The sequence below is a fragment of the Pan paniscus genome, chromosome X (assembly GCF_029289425.2).
Source record: "Pan paniscus chromosome X, NHGRI_mPanPan1-v2.0_pri, whole genome shotgun sequence".
Taxonomy (NCBI): Eukaryota; Metazoa; Chordata; class Mammalia; order Primates; family Hominidae; genus Pan; species Pan paniscus.
The window spans coordinates 106,585,386-106,604,461 of NC_073272.2; the positions used below are offsets into that span (position 1 = coordinate 106,585,386).

General features: G+C 37.2%; 1 protein-coding gene across 20 annotated transcripts in view; it reads right to left on the reverse strand.

Moving 5' to 3' along the window:
- RBM41 (RNA binding motif protein 41) overlaps nucleotides 1-17,514 on the reverse strand; it is a 56,455-nt gene extending 38,941 nt beyond the window's left edge. The window contains exons 1-6 of one of the 20 annotated variants that reach the window (XM_034950536.2): nucleotides 16,301-16,720; nucleotides 15,925-16,060; nucleotides 13,817-13,933; nucleotides 13,029-13,221; nucleotides 12,520-12,724; nucleotides 10,566-10,637 (exon numbers count right to left, since the gene is read on the reverse strand). In XM_034950536.2, the coding sequence (XP_034806427.2) occupies nucleotides 10,566-10,637; nucleotides 12,520-12,724; nucleotides 13,029-13,221; nucleotides 13,817-13,933; nucleotides 15,925-16,031 (694 nt within the window). In that variant the 5' untranslated portion in view covers nucleotides 16,032-16,060; nucleotides 16,301-16,720. Of the gene's footprint in view, nucleotides 1-9,672; nucleotides 9,708-10,565; nucleotides 10,638-12,519; nucleotides 12,725-13,028; nucleotides 13,222-13,816; nucleotides 13,934-15,597; nucleotides 15,876-15,924 lie in introns of those variants that run through there. The other 19 variants (XM_057301195.2, XM_057301193.2, XM_057301194.2 and 16 more) reach the window with 19 other exon arrangements.
- Nucleotides 17,515-19,076: the final 1,562 nt, after the last annotated feature.

Below are 19,076 nucleotides of genomic sequence, written 5' to 3' on the forward strand. Positions count from 1 at the left end.
CAAACTTGCTTTAGACCAGTAACCCCTTTATTCCCTCATTTTTGCCCTTTCAGAATGGGAATGTCTACCTTATGCCTGTCCCACTATTTTATTTTGGAAGCAGATAACTTGTTTTCTAGCTCCACCAGTCTCTGGATGGAGAGAAATTTTGCCCCAGGATGGACCATATCCAGAACCTCACCCATACCTGATATAGATGATTTAGATAATGAGACTTAGAACTTTTTGAGTTGGTATTTAGATGATATTTGGGACTCAGACTTGGTGCTGGAATGGGTTAAGACTTTTGGGGATGTTATGTATTTTGCAAGTGGATAGATGTGAATTTTTGGCACCAGAGGGCAGACTGTACTAGGTTGAACAGTATACCTCTAAAATTCATGTTCACCTGGAGCCACAGACTGTGAAATATTTGGAAATAGGGTCTTTGCAGATGTAGTTAAATTAAGATGAAGTAATACTAGATTAGGGTGGGGCCTAAATCCAATGACTGATATCCTTTTAAGAGAGCAATGTGAAAACACAGATACATGAGAATGCTATGTGATGACAGAGGCAGAGATAGGAATTATGCATCTATGAACCAGGGAACACCAAGAATTGCTGGCAACTACCAGAGCTAGAAGAAGTAACGAAGGATATTCTCCTAGAGCCTGCAGAGAGAGCATGGCCCTGCTGACACCTTTGATTTTAGACTTCTAGCCTCCAGAACTGTGGAGAGGATAAATTTCTGTTGTTCTAAGCCACCAGATTTATAATAATTTGTTACAGCAGCCCTAGGAAACTAATACAGTAATTATAGAAAACTCTCCTAAGAATTGTGCTGTAGAAAGGGCAAACTATTGATACATACGACAATATGAATGAATCCCAAAAACATTATGTTGAATTAAAGAAACCTTACACAAAGAACATATACTGTACAATTCCAGTTATATGAAGTTCTAGAACAAGCAAAACTAATCTATGGTGGAAAAAAATCACAACACTAGTTGCCTCTGAGAGGGTAGGATGGGAATTACTGGAAAGAAGTATGCTGAGACTTTCTGTGGTGATAGTAATCTTCTGTGTTGATAGGGGTTAGGTTACACAGATGCAGTGTGTCCTGGAGATGGTCCGATGATTGTCTTTATTCCCAATTCCATGTTCAGTGATAACATATTGGTAGCTTGAAACTGGCTATGGTGGTAATATGTACACCTTGGAAACTGGCAAATGATACAAATCAGGGCCTATTTTCCCCGCTCTCCTCCCCTACCCCCCCCCCGCCAGAGACCTGGTTGTTAAACCTTTACCAGTATATCACTACAGATTTATACACCGGTCAAAAGTCAGCAAATGAACACTTGAAAGATCTTTACATTTAACTGCTTGCAAATTTTGCAACAAAAGAAAAATCATTAATAAATATTTAACTATAATTAACAGTATACATGCTGAAGTATTTCGGGGGAAGGAATTTACATCAGCGGTTTTCTAACATACATTAATAAAGACGGATTGATAGATGGGTATGGGTATAGATAGATTTGTGATAAGGCAAAATATTAATGGTAGATTCCAGATGGTAATATAATGGTTCTTTGTGATAAAATTCTTTCATCTTTTCTGTGTGTTTGAAAATTTTCACTGAAAACAAAGAATAGAAAAAATCTTTTCCCATTAGGATATCAAAAATATTAACATATTATATTATCTATTTAATATTATCTTTTTTAGGGCTTAAATTTTTACATTTCACTTTTTAAACGAACTGCTACTTATTAGGGTATACAGTAAAAGAAGAAGATCTTGTCAAAGGCCTTTTCTGCATCTATTGAGATAATCATATGGTTTTTGTCACTGGTTCTGTTTATATGCTGGATTACGTTTATTGATTTGCATATGTTGAACTAGCCTTGCATCCCAGGGATGAAGCCCACTTGATCATGGTAGATAAGCTTTTTGATGTGCTGCTGGATTCGGTTTGCCAGTACTTTATTGAGGATTTCTGCACTGAATGAAAACTCTCAATAAATTAGGTATTGATGGGACGTACCTCAAAATAATAAGAGCTATCTATGACAGACCCACAGCCAATATCATACTGAATGGGCGAAAACTGGAAGCATTCCCTTTGAAAACCGGCACAAGACAGAGATGCCCTCTCTCACCACTCCTATTCAACATAGTGTTGGAAGTTCTGGCCAGGGCAATCAGGCAGGAGAAAGAAATAAAGGGTATTCAATTAGGAAAAGAGGAAGTCAAATTGTCCCTGTTTGCAGATGACATGATTGTATATCTAGAAAACCCCACCGTCTCAGCCCAAAATCTCCTTAAGCTGATAGGCAATTTCAGCAAAGTCTCAGGATACAAAATCAATGTGCAAAAATCACAAGCATTCTTATACACCAATAACAGACAAACAGAGAGTCAAATCATGAGTGAACTCCCATTCACAATTGCTTCAAAGAGAATAAAATACCTAGGAATCCAACTTACAAGGGATGTCAAGGACCTCTTCAAGGAGAACTACAAACCACTGTTCAATGAAATAAAAGAGGATACAAACAAATGGAAGAACATTCCATGCCCATGGGTAGGAAGAATCAATATCGTGAAAATGGCCATACTGCCCAAGGTAATTTACAGATTCAATGCCATCCCCATCAAGCTACCAATGACTTTCTTCACAGAATTGGAAAAAACTACTTTAAAGTTCATATGGAACCAAAAAAGAGCCCGCATTGCCAAGTCAATCCTAAGCCAAAAGAAAAAGCTGGAGGCATCACACTACCTGACTTCAAACTATACTACAAGGCTACAGTAACCAAAACAGCATGGTACTGGTACCAAAACAGAGATATAGACCAATGGAACACAACAGAGCCCTCAGAAATAATGCCACATATCTACAACTATCTGATCTTTGACAAACCTGACAAAAACAAGGAATGGGGAAACGATTCCCTATTTAATAAACAGTGCTGGGAAAACTGGCTAGCCATATGTAGAAAGCTGAATCTGGATCCCTTCCTTACACCTTATACAAAAATTAATTCAAGATGGATTAAAGACTTACATGTTAGACCTAAAACCATAAAAACCCTAGAAGAAAAGCTAGGCAATACCATTCAGGACATAGGCACGGGCAAGGACTTCATGTCTAAAACACCAAAAGCAATGGCAACAAAAGCCAAAATTGACAAATGGGATCTAATTCAACTAAAGAGCTTCTGTACAGCGAAAGAAACTACCATCAGAGTGAACAGGCAACCTACAGAATGGGAGAAAATTTTTGCAATCTACTTATCTGACAAAGGGCTAATATCCAGAATCTACAAACAACTCAAACAAATTTACAAGAAAAAAACAAACAACCCCATCAAAAAGTGGGCGAAGGATATGAACAGACACTTCTCAAAAGAAGACATTTATGCAGCCAAAAAACACATGAAAAAATGCTCATCATTACTGGCCATCAGAGAAATGCAAATCAAAACCACAATGAGATACCATCTCACACCAGTTAGAATGGCAATCATTAAAAAGTCAGGAAACAACAGGTGCTGGAGAGGATGTGGAGAAATAGGAACACTTTTACACTGCTGGTGGGACTGTAAACTAGTTCAACCATTGTGGAAGTCAGTGTGGCGATTCCTCAGGGATCCAGAACTAGAAATACCATTTGACCCAGCAATCCCATTACTGGGTATATACCCAAAGGATTATAAAACATGCTGCTATAAAGACACATGCACATGTATGTTTATTGCGGCACTATTCACAATAGCAAAGACTTGGAACCAATGCAAATGTCCAACAATGATAGACTAGATTAAGAAAATGTGGCACATATACACCATGAAATACTATGTAGCCATAAAAAATGATGAGTTCATGTCCTTTGTAGGGACATGGATGAAGCTGGAAACCATCATTCTCAGCAAACTATTGCAAGGACAAAAAACCAAACACTGCATGTTCTCACTCATAGGTGGGAATTGAACAATGAGAATACATGGACACAGGAAGGGGAACATCATACACCGGGGCCTGTTGTGGGGTGGGGGGAGGGGGGAGGGATAGCATTAGGAGATATACCTAATGTTAAATGACGAGTTAATGGGTGCAGTACACCAACATGGCACATGTATACATATGTAACAAACCTGCACGTTGTACACATGTACCCTAAAACTTAAAGTATAATAAAAAAAAGAGGAAAATCTAAATGTATTATTTGTTCAAGTAGCTAATCAATTGAAAGACATTTTTCATTTTTATCATTTTCTTTAGATAGTTCATGGTAAGCGTATGTAGACCATGGAGTCTGACAAGTATACAAGTCATGTTAAAACCCTAAAAAGAAAGAAGCAATACTGGGGATGACTGAAGTTATTTGGAAGATAAAAGGGATAGGATCCAGCACAAAATTATACACATTAGCCTTAAGCAGAAAGGACTTCCCTAGCACTGAGTCAAGAGAGAAGAAAACAAGGGTGAGGATACAGAAGTTAGCAGAGCATGAAGCAGGAAATGGATGAAAGTTCTTGCTGATGGCAGTTTCCTTTGAAATAGGATGGAAGACTGTTAAAAATGACAAAATAGTAGGAAAGGAAAGAGTAATGAGGATTTAAAATAGTATTTATAAGGAATGAAATAGTGAGCTGACTAGGGACTAGGAGATAGATTGCTGAACAAGGGAGAGGCTCTAACCAATAACAGAGACGAGAAAGTTGTAGAGGCAATAATCAGCAAAGTTATGATTTCTTTCTAGCAATGCCCAGAAGCCATGATGTAGAAATAGAGAAGGCAATTAGTTTGGTTGATTTGAGTTTGAGGTTTTGCTGGGTGGATGTGATACACAGACAAGGAAGCAAAGAGAATGATTCATTGTCAAGATGGGTGGTTAAATAATGGATGATAGAGTCTAAGTGAGATTTGAAAGGAAGAAGAAATAGAAAGGGACTGACAGATTGGGAGAAAATTAAAAGGTCAAGGAACTGGAGATATAAACAGGGTTGAAGAGATGGTATGTGAATTTAAGAGAGTTATGCGAGCCAGAAGGATAAGAGAAAGGTTGTAGTCAGAGAGTACCATACTATAGTTGAAGATTTCAGAGGAAATATATTTCTAGAGATAATATATGTTTCTTTCTCACTGATTCAAGGTTAGAAAATGGGATATGTATAACTCCAGAAAAGTTTGTCTCGAGATATAGTAAAATCACACTTAATAAACCAATAAATCTTTTCCAATCACATAAACAAGTGCTGTGGACAAAAGTACAGACTTTTGTGTAAGGACAAACATGGATTTAAGTCCCAGCATGGCCACTTAATAATTGTGATCTTAAGAAAATCACTTATGCCCCCTGAAGCTCAATTTCATTTTCTGTAAATTGGGTATAATACTGTACTATCTCATAGGGTGCTGTAAGGTTTAAATGTGATAATTTACAAAAATACTTAGCAAGGACTGGCACAAATAAGTCCTCAAAATTAGTAGCTATTAGGACTTGTTTGTGGGTAAGATGACGTTAGCACACTTCACTCCGTGACTCCCATTGAATAAAGTTATAAAACCTGGAGAGAATGTATGGTACATTTAAATGCTATGAAGAGTGAATGGCAGCAGGAGGAAGGGGTAAGAAACCAAGAATTTGAACTAACAAAGAACTCATGTGCAGAAGAGACATGGCATAATCAAATTGCTGAAAATAAAGAGGAAAAAAACATTTAAAAAAGCCTCTTACATTTATGGTAAATTAATTTTTCACAAAGATATTAAGACAATTCAATGAAAAAGAATAGTCTTTTCAACTAAAGGCACCAGGACAATTGGCTATCCATATGCTAAGAGATGAATGTAACTTAAACAGTGAGGTTTGTAGCATTTCGACTTTCCATCATCCCATCTCCCCTTCTCTAGCTTTGCAGTAGCCTTGAAAATCAACAACCTTGCAACAACAGAAGCTGCAAAAACCAGCAGCCTATCTGAAACTGGAGTGGCAGACCAGTTCTGGAGCACCATAAAAGCCCCATCCTTGGAGAATTTTCACTATTTTACCTGGATGGAACTATTTGACCTGCCTGGCACTTCAATGAAAAGCCCCATTCTGAGATGTAATTGGTATGACAATTACAGTAGAAAGTATGGGAGGTAGAGAACAGCTAAACAAAGTTTTTTAATATAATTGAAATTAAGTTGGTTTTAATACAAATTAATTTATTTAAGCCAAGAGGTCAATTGTAATCCCCAGAGCAACCACTAACACACACACACATACACAAAAACAGTAAAAGAGGCAAGAAGTTAATTAAAATGGCACATTGGAAAAATCTATTTAACATAAAAGAAGGAATAAATGGAGGAACAGAGGAACAAAAAAGATAGAAGAGAAACAGAAAACAAAAAGCAAAATAGCAGATGTAAATCCTTAACAGACTCTAATTAAATACATTAAAATAAATGAACTAAACTCTCCACTCAAAAGGCAGAGATTGAAATAATTGATTAAAAAGAGAAAATATAATCCAAACTATTTGCTGTCATGAGACACACTTTAGGTTCAAAAACACAAATAGATTAAAAGCAAAAAGATGGAAAAAGATGTCGCATACAAATAAGAACCAAAGTGGAGCTGAGTTTTAGAAATTTGAGTCTTCTTTCTGTTTAACTTGATCAGTCTAGCTAAGGGATTATAAATTAGTTGATCTTTTCAAAGAACTAACTTTTGGTTTTGTTGACTTCCTCTATTATTTCCTCTATGTCATTTATTTTTGCTCCATTTTTTATTATTTCTTTTCATCAGCTTGATTTGGATTTAGTTTGCTCTTCTTTTAATAAGTTCTTAAGGTGGAGGTTTCAGTTATTAATTTGAAATCTTTTTTCTTTATTAATATGGGCATATACAACTATGGGCATTACAGCTAAATATCCCCCTAAACACTGATTTTATTTTACTCCATAAGTTTTTGGCATGTTGTGTTTTAATTTACCTCAAAATATGTTCTAATATTCCTTTTGATTTCCTTTTAATTCATTGACTGTTTGGTAGAGTGTTAATTTCCACATATTTGTAATTTTCCTAAATGTCCTTCTGTTATTTATTTCGAATTTCATTCCACTGTGAACAGAACTGGCAAGAGTGGACATCCTTGTCTTATTTTTGATCTTTGGGGAAGAATTTCAACTTTTCACCATTAATTATGAGGTTAAGTATTAACACACAAATGTGGCCAACTGATTTCTGACAAAAATGCAAAGGCAAGTAAATGGAGAAAGGATACTCTTTTAACAGTTGGTTCTAAAACAACAGGACATTTGAAGCCAAAAAAAAAAATAAGTGAACTTTAACCTAAACTTCATACCTTATATAAACATCAAGTCAAAATGGATCATAGATCTAAATGTAAAATGTATAACTATATAACTATCAGAAGAAAACATAGGAAAATATCTTTTTCATGAACAGGTAGAGTTGTTAGATACATATAAATGCACATACATAAAAGGCAACCCATGAAAGGATCAACTGATAAACAAGATTTGAAACAAGACTTGAAAACATTTTCTCTGAGGTAAAAGACTTATACACTGAAAACTACAAAATGTTGCTGAAAGGAATTAAACAAGACACAAATAAATAGACACCCCACGTTCATGACTTAGAAGACAATACTGTTAAGACATCAATACTAACCAAAGTGATATACAGATTCAATGTAAGTCCTACCAAAACGTCAATAATATTTTTTTACAGGAATAGAAAAATCCATTCTAAAATTCATATGGAATCTCAACCAATCCCCAAATATCCAAAACAATTTTGAAAAAGAACAAAGTTGGAGTTCTCACACTTCCTGATTTCAAAACTTACTACAAGGTTACAGTAATTAAAACAGTGTGGTACTGGCATAAAGACAGGTATATATAGTCAAATGATTTTTGAATAGGGTGCCAGGATCATTCAGTGTGGAAAGAACAGTCTTTTTTCAACAACTGGCACTGGGAAAACTGAATATCAACATGAAAATAATAAAGCTGAATTTTCACCTTAATACCATATACGAAAATTAACTCAAAAGGTTCAAAGACCTAAACATGAGAGCTAAAGCTATAACACTCTCAGAAGATAACATAAGGAAAAGCCTTCATTTCATAACAATGGATTTGGCAATGATTTCTTGGATATGACACCAAAAGCATAGACAACAAAAGAAAAAAATCAACAAATTGGACTTCATCGAAATTAAACACTTTGTGCATCAAAGGACAGAGTGAAAAGGCAATTCTTGGAATAGGAGAAAATATTTGCAAGTCATATATCTTATAAGGAATTAATATACAGAATATATATAGAACTTCTACAACTCAACAACAAACAAGAAACTTATTTTAAAAATGGACAAGAGATCTGAACAGATACATCTCCAAAGGAGATATACAAATGGCCAAAAAGCATGTGAAAAGATGCTCAACAGCACTAATCATCAGGGAAATTGAAATCAAAACCACAATAAGATAACATTTCATACCCATTAGGACGGCTATTATTTTTTAAGAAAATAGTAAGTGTTGCCAAGGGTATGGAGAAACTGGAACTCTTATCTTGTGCATTGCTGGTGGGAATGTAAAATGGTACAGTCTCTATGGAAAATGATATGGCAGTTTCTCAAAAAATTACATGTAGAATTAAGATGTGATCCAGCAATTCCATTTCTGAGTATATACCTACAATAATTGAAAGCAGGTATTCAAACAGATATTTGTATACCCATGTTCGTAGCAGCATTATTCACAAAAGCTAAAACATGGAAACAACTTAAGCATCCATCAATTGATAAACAAAATGTGCTATATACATACAATGGGATATTATTCCACCTTAAAAAGAAAATTCTGACACATGCTACAACTTAGATGAATCTTGAAGATATTATGCTAACTAAAGCCAGTCACAAAAGGACAAATATTGTATGATTCCACTTATGTACTGAGAGTAGTCAAATTCATAGAAACAGAAAGTAGGATGGTGGTTGCCAGAGGCTGGTGGGGATGGAGAAAACGGGGAGTTAGTATCTAATAAGTACAGAGTTTCAGTTTGGGAAGATGAAAAATTTCTGGAGATGGATGGCTGTGATAGTTGCAGAACAATGTGAAAGTACTTAATGCCATAGAACTACACACTTAAAAATGGTTTAAATGGTAAGTTTTATGTATATTTTACCACAATAAAAAAAGTTTGCCCTGCAAAAGGCACTGTTAAGAGAATGAAAAGACAAGCTACAGACTGGGAAAAAATGTGTGAAAATCACATATCCAACAGAAGATTGTGTTTAGAATATACAAAGAACTCTCAAAAGTCATCAGGAAGAAAATAAACAACCCAATTATAAAACAGCAAAAGATTTGAACAGACACTTTAGCAAACAGGATATAAGGATGGCAAATAAGCAAATGAAAGATGTTCAACATCATTAGCCATTAAAGAAATGCAAATTAAAACTACAATGAGGTACCACTTCACAGCTATTGAAATAACCAAAATAAATACTGACAATACCAAGTGCTGACAAAGATGTAGAGCAACTCGAACTCTCATACATTGCTGGTGAAAATGCAAAATGGTACAGCCACTCTGGAAAATGGTTTGGCAGTTTCATATAAAGTTAAATGTACACTTACCATATGACCCAGTAATCCCACTTCTAGATATTTACCTTAGAGAAATAAAAACTTATGTTCACAAAAAAACCTGTACAAGAACGTTCATATCAATATTATGCATAGCCATCATAACCTGGAAACAACCCGAATGCACTTCAATGGGTGAATGGATAAACAAACTTTGGAATGTCCATATGATGAAACACTACTCAACAAAATGAATGAACTATTGATACACGCAACAACTCAAATGAGTCTCAAAGGCATTATGCTGAGTGAAAGAAGCCAGTCTCACAAGGTTACATGTTGTGTGATTCCATTTACATGACATTTTCTAAAAGATAAAACTACAGTGATGGAAAACAGTCAGTGATTGTCAGGAATTATGGTGGGTTGGGAATGACTATAAAGGGACAGCATGAGGGAGTTTTTTAAGGTGATGAAGCTATTCTCTTTCTTGATTGTGGTGGTGGTTACATGAATCTACATGATTTACAATTCACAGAATTGTACACCAAAAAAGAAGAAGCCCCATGCAATTTTATTGGAAGTTCATTTCAAAAGTAAGAAAATATTAGCTATCATATCATCATCATCATCAATAATTATACTTTACTGATTAATAAAAATATTAAGAATTATTTGTGAAATGGGATCTAAAAATCATTAAGGTCAATTTATGTCTGGTACAATAATTTAAATGTATAGAGAAAAAACAACAGCAGTAAATGTAAAAGCTTTACAACTTCTACTAACTCCTCTCTTTAATATTCTGTATCAGGATAATATGCTCCCTCTGGATCATTTCCTATAAACATTGTCATATACTGAATATGGAATTAAATAAGTGCTCAACTGGGACCCTAGGTTACATTCCTAAGTCTAACACTATAAGAAAACTCTCGACTTGCCTTTTGTGCCTAATTTTATCTTCCTCTTCATTGAGGTCATGTACTTGTCTGCACTTGTCTTTTTGTGGTATGCTGTGAAGGTTTAAAGCAAGGAGTTTCAAAGATAGGAAACAGAACAGATTCATACACCACCCACCCTCCACCCCAAATACCAGGTACTGCTTTAAGTGATTTACATGTATTCTCTCACTTAATCCTCTTAGTAACCCTGTAACATAGCTACTATTAATATTCTCATTTTACAGATGAAGATACTGAAGCATAGAGAGGTAACTTGCCTAGCATCTCATAGCTAGTTAAGTGGGGGAGCCAGGATTTTCCCAGGCAGTCTGCCTCCAGAGCCCATGTTCTTAATCATTATGCTAAATGTCTCTCCACAAAAGGTTATTCATTTGTTCATTCATTCCTTCCTTCACCACTGCTCTGCCATGTCTATGATCTTTCTATCTCTAACAAATCATTCATCCATTCTCACGGCCTTAACATGTTATCTAAGGACAGATGATTCCCAGTTCTATATATCTAGTTCTGACCTCTCTCCTGAGCTTCACGGCTGCATTTCCAACTGTCTCCTCAACATCTGCATTTCATGATCCTGCCATTCTCACAAATTCCACATGTTTAAAATCAAACTCATCATCCTTCCTCGAAATTTCCCCATAAAGGCTTTCTTAATTTTGCCAATTGGTAAGTCACACAGCCTTGAAACCTCTGGATTATCTTTGACACATACCTCTGCATTGACCTCCCTCCTTCATTTTCAGTCAACGAGTTTTATTAGTTCTTCCCTTATAAACCTACCTCTCTCCAATTTCACTGCTATCACTCTAGACCAAGTCTTCATGCCTAAATGACTGTAATATCTCCTATCCATTCTGCCTGCTTCCAGTTCTTCCTCTCTCTAATCCTATTTATTGACCACCAGATTAATAATTTTCAAATATGGCTTTTATCATGTCACTTCTGGTTCAAAAACCTTCAAACATATTGAAACTAACTGATAACTAACTCGTATAAGTCTATACTAGTTACCAAATACAGTTCAAAATTTTTAGCTACCTTTCTAACCTTGTCTCACATCTCCTCCATAGTTAGCACACTCCCTAGTGCTCACACCATCTGTTGCAACTGAAATGTCGTTACCTCTCTTTTCTAAAGAATAGGTAGTATTAAAAGAACATTTAAATCTTACCTCCTCTGAGAGGCCTTCTTCAATCACACCAATACACAGTGGCCTTTGCCTCCTCTGAACTCCAACAACACTTAACAAATGTATCTAGTATTGTCACTAAATGTTACATGTTTATCTCTCCAACCAGACTATACTTGGCACAAGGTGAGGAACCATTTCTTAAACTTCCATGCACCTTCCACAGCGTCTAGTAAAACTTATCTGTCAAACTAAATCCTTCTGGTTAAGACACATACTATTTATCTATATATTTTGTGCTAATTTGTAGTTCAGCCTAAAGACCCTTCACAATCTAGCTTCGCCTCCCCTTCCTTCCAGTGTCACCTCCTGTCATTCCCTGCCACTTCTTCTACTCCTGCCACGTTAAACTTCTCATTGTTCCTTAGACACACCAGGTTCTTTTGTAATCCTGTTGCTATTTACTACCTTTAATCTCCATTCCCCTTTATTTACCTGACAAATGCCCATTGATCCATCAGGAGTTAGTATAAATGTCAACTTCTGACTCCCCCAACTAGACTTAGATGCTCTGTGTTCTGCACTACCTCAGCATTTTATTCAAATCTCTATAATAGCAGTTTCCATGTTGTCATGCAACTAACTGTGCACATATTTGTCTCTCTTATGGTATTATACATTTCTCAAAAGTAGTGACAATTTGTCTTTCCCCTATTCCCTTCACTAACTCTTCATATTTAATGCCCTGCTGTTTAATCTTTCTCTCAGTGAAAGAATATATCAAAGTCAGTGGGGATCACATACCTTGGTAATAAAGAGCCTTAAGGAAGGAGTGACGATCAGCTCCCTGAAATAAAGACTTTTCTATTTCCATTTCTCGCCGGGTCAGCTGTTTGCTCTTTGCAAATCTCTGTGGCAGGCAAAGAATGCGCTGACGCTCCGAGATCCTTTCTTCAATATCTTGAAGACGGTTCTGTATTGCTTCAGGAGTTGCCCTCAGTTTTGTCTTCTGAAACCAGAGGAATGAGATGGCATGTATCATAGAGGGCACAACCTGAACATGATGATCTGGTATCTCAAGTAAAAAGATGACCTAGGCCCAGAAATGAATGTTTACAGAAAGTGTTAGCTAAGAAGTTAAAGAACAGCTTCTCTTTTACCAATGTCTGCATTCTAAAAATCAAAGAAGATTCAGACACCAAGCTCAGTTTTGTGAGAACTAGAAATGAAAAGGCTCTCAGTGCTAAAATGAAGATATTTTGCTCTGTTTCTTTGAGGAGAAAAACCAACAAAAAAATCATTACCCCACTCACCTTTTCACCAGAAACATGGCTCTTCCAGATCAAGATTTCTGTTTCATTAAGCCCTAATTCCCTGAGAGAAGCAGTTTCCTGGTCCTTCTCATGCAGTGTCTGGAATTGGGACAAAGTCATAGTCCCAGCTGCTTCCTTCCCAAAGGGCTTGTACATAGTACCAGGAGCAAAGCTCTCTCTCTTAGACATACATCTGCAAAACATGCAGGAGGAGAGTAAGAACATCTTGAGGTTACTATCATTCACAAAAATGGAGGTTCAGCACTGTAAGAGGTACAATGAAACTCACTAGCAAATTTTCTCTTACATCTTATTTCTAATCTGAAGCACCACTGCAACAAAATGGAACTCCATCGATAGTGCCGTCATCCAGGAATAATAAACTAAATCAACAAATATTTATTGAGTACTTACTATGCATCAGATACTCTGCTAGGTACTAAGGATTTAATAGCTTTATAAAAAAGATAAAAATGGCTCCTGCTTTTGTGGAAAAACAGTGGAACAGAGGCAAGTAAACAGGCAATGATAATATTGGGTTACAAGTGCTATGTTAAGGGAAATATGGGATGCTGTAGGAGGACATAAAATAGGTACTTGGCTCAGACTTAGTGAGATATGGGAGGCTTCCCAGAGGAAGAGACACAGAATTAAAACCCTACCTAATACATTGAAGTCTAACAAAGAAAGGGAGGTGGGAGAAGAACATTCCATCCAGGCTTTAAGAGAGATCTGTCACCTGGAGGTAAGAGTCTATGATACTCTCCGTTTGCAAAATCAATACCTACTCCTCAATGGAGACAGAAGTATCAAGTTGATGCTGAAGGAGGCTTTTCAGCTGCCTCTCCCCTTCTGTTTCCAGCTCCTCCAGGACATGCTCATCACTCTTCACACAGCTGTTTACCCTGGAGTAGACATAAGAATATATACAGAAAACAGAAGAGACTGTGAGTCTCAAAATATATTCCTTATCTATATTATCTACCATTACTGACCCCATTTATTCAAAGACACTTCTCCAACAATTCATTGCCCTTTACCATTTAGTCCATGAACACTTACTAAATACCTGTTTACACAGAAGGCACTATGCTAGGTACTGAGGGAAGTCAAAGGTGTTTAAGACATAGTCCCTATCCTCAAGAAGCCCACAATCTATTTAGGGAGAAGAAGTGTGTGTTTACGTGTTGTGTGCATGTGCCTTGGCAGCGGGGGGAGGAGAGAATAATAACACATAGAAGCATATGCCAAATTAGTAGAAATTCACAGAAGAGAAAATTGGGAGATAAAGGTGGTAAAGGAAGACTTCAGAAAGGTACTTTTAAGCTGACATTCAAAGGTGTGTGATGAAGAAAAGGAGAACAGGGAAAGAGAGTACAAAGGGACAGTAATATATACTGAAGGATAATAAGAAGTAGTAATTTATCAAACAGTTAAGTGACACAGTGCAAGTGATGGTTTAGACAGATGAATGTGGTTATAATATGCCATAGAGATTCAAAGGGAAGAAACAAGAATAACTAGTTATGAAACTACTGAAGTAAAAGGTGATGAAGGTCTAGACTGAAATGGTAATAGTGAAAATGGAAAGAAAGGGTTAGATGAGAGAGGCCTTTTGGAGGCAGAGGCAAGGAAGTCAAAGATAATCCCAAAATTTCAGTCTGTGTAACTGAGAGAACAATGGTACCAATGAAGGAAAGACAAAGCTCCAGATGGAATAAATGATTTGGGAAAGGGAAAGTCAGTATTGTTTTAGCCACGTTGAGTCTAGTAGCTTTTACAATAGAAACGCCAGCATGAAGTATCAGGAATACTTCAAATACATGACTAGGAACATTTTGTTTAGGGATAAATTCATATGTACTAGAAACTATTTGCTTTTTTAAAAGCAAGGGAATTAATAACACAAAATTCCGGATAGTGGTCACCTCAGGGGGGAACGAAGGGAGGGAAGAGACACAGTAGACTTCTAAGGGACTGGCAATGTCCTATTTCTTAAGCTTGTAGTGGATGCGAACCTTTATTATTCTTTAAGCTGTATGTATACATTATACATTATTTCGCATGGAGGAGATATCATAAAAAAATATTAAAGGTTAGTTTCAGGCAGGCAAAGTCATAAACGGTTTTTTAAAAGATGCAAGGAACTGACAGTGCAGGAAAGCATATCAGTAAGAATTTTAAATGCACTGCACTATTCCAGAGTGATGATTCTACTTGCAGAGTGAATCTAAAATTAATTTAAGCCTGTCAATAGTTAGGAGGCTCAGGCCATTTAGGCTCAAGCGGCCATTTACCTCAGGACAAGTAAGGGGAACTGAGCCCAGCAATGCCTTCCACCTCCCCTCCCCCCACCCCATAAATCGAACCGCTTTGGTGCTGTCCTTCCACATTTAGAAACAAAGTACCGCTCCCTTACTTTAAGATTGTAAAGCGCTACATGGTTTCGGGGCCCAAGCAAGTAGTCTTTAACACACAGACGTTGCAAATAAATGCGCCCGCCCCGAGCCTTTCTCAGGTGGAGGTGGAGGTAGGGGAGGACGGCGAGGGGCTGGCCCGAGGTACCTACATCTCCGGCGCCGGGAATTTGTCAGCCTCAAACCCTTTTGCCCAGCTGGGTCCGGGTGAAACGACGAAGCCGCAGCACCCGGCCAGCTCCCGGGGCCCGTGCCGGGAGGGCATTCCCACAGCAGCCGGCCCCGGTGGCAGCCCTTCCTGAACTTCGCTCTGCAGGCCTGTTCAGCCCGTCTCCCCTCCTCCCGTCTCCTTTGTCGTGTTCCCGCTCCCACGAAACCGCATCCTGAGAACGTGCAATACCCAAACCAGAAAGCAATAGAAGAAAAGAAAAGGTAGAACAAAGCTCCCCTTGCCGCCTGCTCTTCAGACAAGTCCTTACCTCTTCATGTTTCCACAGGCCCCTACCTCCAACTTGGGTAAATAGGCCGCGGACCTCAAGTCCCAGAACTCCGCGCGGCGGACTCTAAGGGGATTGTGATGGAGCATGGGGCTCTGGGAATTGTAGTAGCACAGAGCTATGGCAACAGAAAGAGAAAGTAGATCTCAAGTGACAGGTATGCTGAACATTGTCCAAATATTTATTTTGAATTTCTCATTTAGGTTCAAAAGAAGACCCAAAATATCCAGCTCATAAAACGAGTCACCTTTGACTTCTTGATTCTCTCATCCATTACCACTAATTCCTGGCTCTTCTGTAATTTCCTTTGAACTTATCAACACTGCTTTTCTTTCAAGGATTTATCCAGCCTACCTACCGTTTCCAGTCGAGCCTCTGCTTCATCCTTCACGATGTAGCCAGAGTCATCAGACACGAGTCTGACTATATCACCTGTACTAATGGTTCTCCTCTATCTGTAACAGAGACTTGAGAGTTTTCTCCACTCAGAATCAGAAGTCTGTGTATGTTCAGGCCCACATATGTTTTATTGATAATTATGGTGAATCAAGAAAGAGGTATAGTATAGTGGTTAAAAGCATAGGCTCTTAGTTCCCAGAAATGGAAATGCAAATGTCTTTAAGTGTATGAAAAGATGTCCAATCTCACAAATTTTAAAGTGCACTGACTACTAGTACTCCTTAAAACTAGCAAGGTCATCAAAAACACAAGAATCTGTCACAGCCAAAAGGAACCAAAGGAGTCATGATGACTAAAGTAATGCAGTATCTTGGATGGGATCCTGGAAAAGAAAAAAAGACATGAGGTAAAAACTAAGGAAATGTGAACAAACTATGCTCTTTAGCTAATAACAAGGTTCGTTAGCTGTGACAAATGTATCAGAGTTATGCAAGGGAAACTGAGTTGTACGTATGTGGAACTTTGTACTATGCAACCTTTCTGTATCTAAAACTGTTCTAGAACTTAAAGTTTATTTTTAAAAGTACATTAAACTACCATTTTTCACCTAACAGATTGGGAAAGATCCAAAAGTTTGATAACACACTTGTTTTATTGAGATTGTGGGGAAACAGGCGCTCTCAATACACTAGTGGTAGGAATATAAATTGGTACAACATCTATTGGGGGCAAATGAGGATACTACTAAAATCATAAATGTACATTCCCTTTAAAGCAGCAATTCAGTTATGAATAGAATCCTCAATACTATATATCCTCTAACCTACTATCATTCCTTGCAACATTGTTTATGAAAACAGAAATGAAAATATCCAAGACCATACTATGAAAATGTATCATTCAATGAAAAACTATGCAGCAGTTACCAAGATGACAAAGTTCTCTATGAACTGCTACTAAACAATCTCCAAAATATAGTTAGTGCAATAGCAAGGTGCAGAACGATATGTATACTATGCTTCTATTTGCATAAAAAGGGGAGCTCTAGTCACTTAAAAACATATATATGTGTGTTTGCTTGTATATGCACAAAATATGTTTGGGAGAACTTACAGACAAATGATGAGTGAATGCCTCCAGATAGGGGAACTGGATGGCTGAGGGACAAGGGCAGAAAAAATTCTTCACATATCTTTTTGTGCCCTTTGAATTTTGAACCCATGACTAAATTACCTAGTCAATACTTTTTTAATTAAAGAGAAACCCTCTTACATCTCAAGAAGCCAAAGAAGAAAAGATTGTAGGTAATGGTGGGGGGCGGGGCACACTACTTGGATTTGAATCTCACTTCTCAGTTGACAGTATAGCACGACAGGGTTTTAGAGGCAATCTGGACTTGAATTTTTGCTCTGGTAAGTTACTAGACCATGTGGGTTTCAGTAAGTTTCTTAACTGGTCTAGGCCAGTTTTCTCATCTGTAAAATGAGGATACCTCCTAAGTATAGGGTGACTGTCAAGCACATACAAAGGTATGGTTTTAAAGTTATTCCATGATTGAGTGGTAATCTATGAGTAAATAGTCAAATGTTAATCAGTAGATTTAGACTTATCCAAACTGCTTTGTATTGCCATGCTCAAGTTAGAGCAAAGGACCAAAAAGCAGCTACTGAAAAACATTGTAGAATTTCCTGTCCTGAGAACTTCTATCAGATTGAAAATGTCATGGTGAGCTACCTAAGACCTGTCACATGCAAATAACTGTGCTCTTGAATCATAAAGGTGAATGACTGCAGGCATAGCATGTACCACTTTGTAGCTTTGGCACAGAACATGAACTGAATATAAGTATAAACAAAATGGGGGGTCACATCATCGCCTGCACCAGGTAAATCCTATATGGTGGTAGAGCTGAATTTTGTGGCTCAACCAATCTGTCCCAATTGACATATTGACAAGGAAATGGAAAAATACACCAAGGTTGCTAGTGTGCTTATCCCCTGGGATGGTGGCAAAGGATGGAACAAATATTACACCAACCATCACACCAAACTTGTGTACAACTTCTAATAAAACATATAGCCTATTGATACTGAAATGATACACACTACATTGCAAATCCACTAGGTGGGATATGTGGAGAATGAATAGCTAAGATACATATTCACATAGCTGTGGAATTGCAACTGGAAAGCAAGGTCATAAGAAGTACCCTACATACCTGTGTATAACTGTAACCAGTGCAAGTGATAGGTACAAACAGACAAACATTCAGAAAATTACACTAAAAAGAAAACCAGGCCATTTCTAATTCTGCCAAACTTGTTAACTGTGTAATAATAGTTATTCTGTTTCCCACAACATTCTTCTCCCCAGCTTAAAAGGACATCAGACAGTGTATACAAAGCCTTGGAGATCTCTAGATGTTATACATGGGCACAGAGATCTTACCTAATTTCACAATTTTACCCCTAGAAGAATTTATGACAAACCGAAAAATATGCCTCATTTGTCTTTCTGTCAATTTAACAAGGTTAGTTTAATTAATCCAGAAGCTCCTTCTTAACAGAGACACATTTTCTGGGTTTGTCATTTTCTGGGTTTGTCCTTTTTAGGTGCTTTGTTTGTGGCACACTTCTGAAGACTACATTATGAAGCAGTTATGATTCCAAGATATGGAAGAAGATGTTAAAACCAAAAATCTTCTCTTGAATTTACTCACCATCTTATATTAAGAG